Here is a 6,810-nt window from a genome sequence, read left to right on the forward strand (position 1 = left end):
AATTTCACTTTGGGTCTCAATTTATACATTTTTAATAACTAGGATCCGAAACGGCTTACCCGGAGCTTTCTTAAGGGGGGCACCCAGGTGGTTCTCAGAGAGCTCCGGGGGATCGCAGCGGGGATCCAGAGGGATCCAGAGGAATTCTGTGGAATTCCCCGTCCCCTCCCCCCGCGCGCGCTCCCTCGGTCTCTTTCGCTTTCGCGTCCCAACCTGCGAGACCGCGATCTACCCGGCGACGGTGACGTCACTGAGACATCGAACCACCATTGGTGGACAGGAAATATCGGCGCCAATGGCGTGGCCGGAGGCGGCTCTGGGGGCGGGGCCAGTGCTGGGGGACGGGCCCGCAGCGGAGCAGCGCGATGGCTCCAGCGCTGGGTCTGGGGCTGCTCCTGGGGCTCCTGGGGCTCCTCTGGGATCCGGGGGGCGCGACGAGAGGTGAGTGGGACGCCTGAAATCGCGACCACTCTGTACACCCTCCCACCGGTATCCCCATTTTGGGTCCTGTGACCCCCCCATCCTATTCCCCAGCACCAGGATCCCCTCTGTACTCCCTCATCTGGCATCGGGACCCCCTGAAACCCCATTCCTGAGGATCAGGATCCCTTTGAACCCCGAATCGCGGACCGGGAACCCCCCTGAACTTCCCATATCGGGCACCGGGACCCGCCAAACCTTCATTCCCGGGTACGGGAAACCCCTCCATAGCCCATTTTGGGTCCTGTGACCCCCCCCCCCCCCCCAAGCCCTTCCCCGGCGCTGGGATCCCCTGTACCCCCATTTCTGGGCACGGAGACTCCGTTGAGCACCAATTTCCGGCCACCGTGACCCCCCTGTAGTCCCTTATCTGGCACCGGGACCACCCTGAACCCCCATTCCTGGGCACAGAGACACCCCTGAATCTCCATTTCCGGCCTTGGGACCCCCCTGCTCCTCCTTTTCCGGCATCCCGCTTTTCCCAGACCGCAGATCCGCTTTTTTCCTTGACCTTTGGACCCCCCGGATCTCCCAGCTTTCCGTGTCCTCCCCGTTTTCCACTCCCGCCACTTCCCGAAACGGAGTCCAAGAGGTCCCCGGCGTCCCAGGGGTCTCAGGGGAGGTCGCAGCGGGGATCCAATGGGATCCAGATGAACTCCCTGGAATTCCCCCTTTCCCGCATCCCCTCCCCCACCGCACTCTCCCTCGGTCTATTTCCCGTCTCCCAGGCTGCGCCTCCGGGATCCGCTCGCCTCTCCCATCCCCAGACCCCCCTTTCCCGTGAACCAGGGACCCCCTGAACCCCCATTCCTGCCTTTCCCAGCTCCCAGACCCCGCTTTCCCGCAACACCCGGGACCCCTGGACCACTTTCCTGGGCACAGGGACATCCTGGATCCCCGATCCCTCCTCTTCCAGTCCCTTCCTTGACCTTGGACCCTTCCCGGCTCTCCACATTCCGCTTCCTGCCCCCCTCCAATCTCTGCGTCCCCCCAGTTCTCCACACCCTGCTTGTCCTGTGGTAGGTCCCAGGGAGTCGGGGGGGCCCTGGGGGGTCGTGGAGGGTCCCGGGGGGATTCTGGGCTCTGGGCACCCCCTGAATTTTTAATCCTGGGCACTGGTGCCCCCTGCCTTTCCTTATCCAGTACCAATCCCCCCTGCACCCCCTTTCCCGTCCATCCTGCCTTTCCTATTTCCAGACTCCCCCTTTCCTTGACCCTGAGACCCCCTGGACATTGATTCCTGCTTTTCTCCGCCCCCCAGGCCTCCTTTCCCTCTGCATCAAGGACCCCTGAGCTCCCCATTCCAGCTGTCCCAGGTGTCCCCACCTTGTGACCCCTTTTTCCTTGGCTGGGGACCCCTGGACCCCCTTTCCTGGGCACAGGGATCTCCTGCAACCCCCATCCCATCTCTCCTAAACTTTGTATCTCCCTTTCCTGGGCACAGGGATCCCCTGGAACCCCATCCCACCTCTCCCAGTCCTTGTATCTCCCTTTCCTTGGCACAGGGAGTCCCCTGAGCCCCCATTGCTGGACACTGGGTCCCCATGCACCCCATTCCAGGCTCTCCCAGTTCCTCTTTCATTGATCCATGACCCCCTCAACCCCCCCAAATCTCCGTGTCCCTCCAGTTCTCCACTCCCTGCGCTTCCTGTCTGTGGGGGTGTCGGAGCCCAGCCCGGGGATCCCCCAGTTCATGTCCATGGGGTACCTGGATGGGATCCCCTTCACACGCTATGACAGCGAGCGGGGCCGGATGGAGCCGCTGACACAGTGGATGAAGGATGGAGCCGATCCGGAATATTGGGATAGCCAGACCGAGTTCTATGAGAGGGGCCAGCACGTGACTGCCGGGAACCTGGAGACACTGCAGGACCGATACAACCAGAGCTGGGGTGAGTGGGGGGATCTGTGAGGCTGGGATGAGATTTATGGGATTTGGCTGTGGATTCACAGGGTGCCAAAGGGGCTGAGATGGGGATACATCCATTAAGCTGGTATGGGATATCTTGTGATCCATGGGCTGTGATGTGGATCCTTGGGGCTGAGAGGAGGCTCTGTGGGTCTCCATCAGACTCTGGGGATCCTTAGGGTTGGAATGGGGCTCTGTGGGGATAGGAGACAATTCCATGGGTCTCTGTGGGTACAATCCCCGCAGGTCTGCACACATTGTTGCGAGTTACCGGCTGTGATCTCCTGTCCGACGGGAGCGTCCGTGGATCCTACCGGAGTGGCTACGATGGGCAAGATTTCATCTCCTTTGACCTGGGATCTGGGAGATTTGTGACGGCCAACAGCGCTGCTGAGGTCACCAGGAGGTACTGGGAACATGAAAATTATGCTAAGAGTTTGACAAATACCCTGGAGCACGAATGTCCAGAATGGCTGCAGAAATACATCGGATATGGGCAGAAGGAGCTGGACCACAAAGGTGGGAGCAGAATTCCTGTGGGAATGTGGGATTTGGGAATGGAGGACTTGGGAACACGGTAATTCCTGTGAGAATTCCATGTGCAGATCTTGCCCCCGTTCTATTCTAGTGGGAATTGCATGGGCAGGTCTCACCCCCGTCCCATTCGCATGGAATTCCATGGGCAGGTCTCATCCTCATCCCATTCCCATAGAATTCTGACACAGTTCCCCTTTGCCCACTCAAGCTAGGGTCGCCCTGCTAGCTCCAAGACGAGCCTGTGCCGAGAGTGGCCTTTTCCCAGGATCCTGGGAACCCAAGATAAAGGTAGAGCTCCAAGCTCTTGCTGCGATGATACCGGTCCAAGGGAAGGAAAAGACCGCAGGAGAGTCCTTTTGTAATTCCAGGATAGGATTTATTGGAGAGGGATAGAGAACCAACCACAGTCACGGAGGAGGAACCACAGAAGGCAGGGAACACAGACTTGCAGCAACTTAAATAGGGGCCCTCCCCCATGGGAGGGTACAATACAGCAACCAATCGCTACAGCTTAGGGGTGTAACATAAGGTGGGACTAAGTTTACATACAACCAATAGAGGGAAACATAGGCGGAGACTATAATGCAACATCGAATCATGTACCAAGAAGGGGATGACTGATACAGAACATGCTGGAAAGATAGGAGGGGCCAAGGGGGATTGACAGCCATGTGGGTTGGGGCTAGGGTGATGAGCAGGGAAGAATCTGGAATATAGGAGGGGTTCGGGGATGATGGACATGGGTAGAGGCAGGAAGGGGAGAATCCAAAACATATCAAACTAGGGGTGTAACATAGGAGTGAGCCATTGTAGAACTAAGTACAAACCAATTAACACAATATAAAACCAGGCACTATGACAATTCCATGGGCAGGTCTCACCCCCATCACGTTCCCATTGAATTCCATTGGCAGATCTCTCCCTCATCCCATTCTAGGGGGAATTCCATGGGCAGATCTCGCCCCCATCCCATTCCAGTGGGAATTCCATGGGCAGATCTCACCCCCATCCCATTCCCATGGAATGCCATGGTTAGATCTCACCCTCATCCCATTCCCATGGAATTCCATGGATGTCTCTCACCGTTATCCCATTCCAGAGCCCCCTGATGTCCATGTGTCTGGAAAAGAGGAACAGGGGACGCTGATCTTGTCCTGCCACGCGTACGGATTCTACCCCAGCTCCATCGCAGTCAACTGGATGAAGGGGGATGAAATCTGGGATCAGGAGACGGAGTGGGGCGGGATCGTTCCCAACAGTGATGTCACCTTCCACACCTGGGCCAGGATCGAGGCGCGGCTGGAGGAGCGGGAGCAGTACCGGTGCCGGGTGGAGCATCCTGGAATGTTGGAGCCTGGGATCTACGCTTGGGGTGAGGCTGGGAATGTGGAATGTGGGAATTGGGAATTTGGAATGCCCAAATGGGGTTTCCCCTCCCCCTGCTCACCATCCCTCGTTTCCCAGAGCCGACAGCTGGCAGGAATCTCACTGTGGTGGTCGCTGTGTCCATCATCACTGCCATCATCATCCTCATTGTCCTCATTGGATTCATTGTCTGGAAACACCAATCCGGTAACACACGGGATGGGGGCTGGGAAGGGGCATGGATCCACCTGGCACTGTTCTGGGAATCCTGTGCCACCAACGCTGATCCTTCTGTTTCTCCACAGGGAGGAGGGACAGGAATGAATACAGCATGGCAGCCAGTGAGTACCAGTGGTGGATCCAGCTCTGGATCCCCTCTGTGCAGATCTCAGGATGGATCCTGGGGTTAATCCTGGTGTGTGATCAGTGCTAGAATCTCATGGATCTTCTCTTTCTGCAGGAAATGATGTGGGAACAACGGCTTGACCGCAGGTATGGAGCGGGATGAGGGTGGGATTCCAGAGAGGGATCGGGGCAGGATTGGACTGATTGGGATCAGGGAGGAATTCTGGATCAGAGCAGGGGTCCAGGGCAGGATCAGATGGAATTGTGGAGTGGGATCACGGCTGGATTCTGGAGCGGGATCAGGTGGGATGGATGGGGCAGGATTGGTGCATGGTGGATGGGGCAGGATTTGTGTGAGATGGATGGGGCAGGATTGGTTGGAATTCCAGAGAGGGATTGGGACAGGATGGGTGGGGCGGGATTACGTGGAATGGATGGAACAGGATTGGTGTGGGATGGATGAAGTGGGATCAGGGAGGTGTTCCAGAGCAGGATCAGTTGGATGGATGGAGCAAGTTTGAGGCAGGATCAGGTGGAATTCCGGAGCAGCTCCCGCTCTCCATGGGCTCCAGCAAGGTCCATCCTGCAGGATGGGGACAGGGACAGGGTGACACCATGACCCTCTCTCATCCTGGCAGGAATCACTGCCTGAGCAGTCCCCAGAGCTGGATCCAGCCCCTTCCTGTGGTAGTCGATTTGGCTGAGATGGACTGGGATTTAGCCCAAATTCCCTATAAAGAAAGCACAAATTTAAGACCTTGGGAGGCAGGCTGTTAAAAAGCAAGGCCTTAGACATTAGGTCTGGCCCCTGCCCTGCAGATGCAGAGGCTTTAGCCTAAAACCATGGGATTTGTAAGGACATGTCAGGCATGCCTAGGCACGTCCCTAATTCTCATTTGTCTTTGGACCTTTGCCCTCGGGTATCCCTGTGTATATCCCTCCCCCTGGTCTTTGGATGCAGCCTCTCAGATCACATGTTCACAAATGGATTAAAAGGATATCACAGGCACCATCATTCCCATCCCACTTATTATTATTATTATTATTATTATTATTATTATTATTATTATTACTAGCCACGCCGTAACCCGGTCAGGCTGGTGAAGTTGCCACAAAGGGAAAAACCCCCATTGCATTACAACAGGCAGCCATATCAGATTCCATGTGTTCCATGTTAAATTCACATGAAGGGGAAACTGGATTCACAGAGATATCTAATGGCTTTAGGTTCCATGTTGCAGAAGCTCCAGAATTACATCCTGCTATCCAGACCCATAGGACTGGACACACCTGCACATCCCTTCCAGCCTGGACACTGGGTCTATGTGAAGTGGTGGGACAGTGATCCTCTACAAGCCAAGTGGAGAGGACCATTCCAAGTCCTGCCGACCACCCTCACCTCAGTCAAAGTTGCTGGCAAAGGACCCTGCATTCACTGCTCCAGAGTTAAGGGTTCTGCTCCTGAAACAACTGAAAATACAGAGACTGATGCAGATGAAAACATGTTTTAAATTATTCCTCTTCTGTGCCTAAAGAACTGTTTGTAATAATCAGGATTCGTCTTTGCATGATAGCCAACTGTGCAAGACATTACTACTGTTAGATATTTACTGTTAGATATTTATATATTATTAGATATTTATCTGTTGTTAGATGTTTACTGTTGTTTGATATTTATCTATTAGATATTTATTTACTGTTAGATATTTACTGTTGTTACATATTTATCTATTTATTGGGGGTTAGGTTTCTTTTCTTTTGTTCCTTCTTACCTATAGAATTTTTCCCATGAATTGCTAGAAAATTCTAACTGCAGCTACTGGTTAGTGCTTTAGAAAACAAAAGGTTGGCCTGGCCCAGGTAAAAAGGAGGGCGGGGGTGGGCAGCTACTCAAGGCTTTGGGTTTTGGAAGACACGTTTGGAGCTGCTCTTGCTCAAGGAGAGGAAATCCCCATGACCCAGCACAGAGCTGCTGCTCCTTCTCCTCTGGGGTGAGCCTCTGCTCGTAAGAGCAGCCACTGACCTAAGGCCTTATTAACCCCTTCCTCACTAAAAGAGGCACCGATCACCCTCTGCTCACACCCAGCTGCCGCTGCCCGCTGCTCCTTCAGCGCTGCTCTGAGTTTCTCTGCGCTGAAGCCCCGCCCTGCCCTGCCCTGCTGGGACGTCCTGAA

At 54.9% G+C, this 6,810-nt stretch overlaps 1 protein-coding gene across 4 annotated transcripts; it reads left to right on the plus strand.

Moving 5' to 3' along the window:
• The first annotated feature begins 343 nt into the window (after positions 1–343).
• LOC148218066 (class I histocompatibility antigen, F10 alpha chain-like) lies at positions 344–6,338 on the plus strand. Of its 4 annotated transcripts, none has more exons than XM_088158194.1 (8): positions 344–441; positions 2,109–2,372; positions 2,636–2,908; positions 4,026–4,298; positions 4,391–4,498; positions 4,597–4,632; positions 4,752–4,783; positions 5,864–6,338. In XM_088158194.1, the coding sequence occupies exons 1-7, from the start codon at positions 366–368 to the stop codon at positions 4,775–4,777; spliced, it is 1,056 nt and encodes a 351-aa protein (XP_088014320.1). In that variant the 5' UTR covers positions 344–365; the 3' UTR covers positions 4,778–4,783; positions 5,864–6,338. The 4 variants fall into 4 exon arrangements, with proteins under 4 accessions (XP_088014320.1, XP_088014321.1, XP_088014318.1 ...); XM_088158195.1 differs by having other exon boundaries at positions 5,878–6,338; XM_088158192.1 differs by having other exon boundaries at positions 4,391–4,632.
• Positions 6,339–6,810: the final 472 nt, after the last annotated feature.

This window comes from Sturnus vulgaris, unplaced genomic scaffold, assembly GCF_052056855.1.
Source record: "Sturnus vulgaris isolate bStuVul1 unplaced genomic scaffold, bStuVul1.hap1 Scaffold_195, whole genome shotgun sequence".
NCBI lineage: Eukaryota > Metazoa > Chordata > Aves > Passeriformes > Sturnidae > Sturnus > Sturnus vulgaris.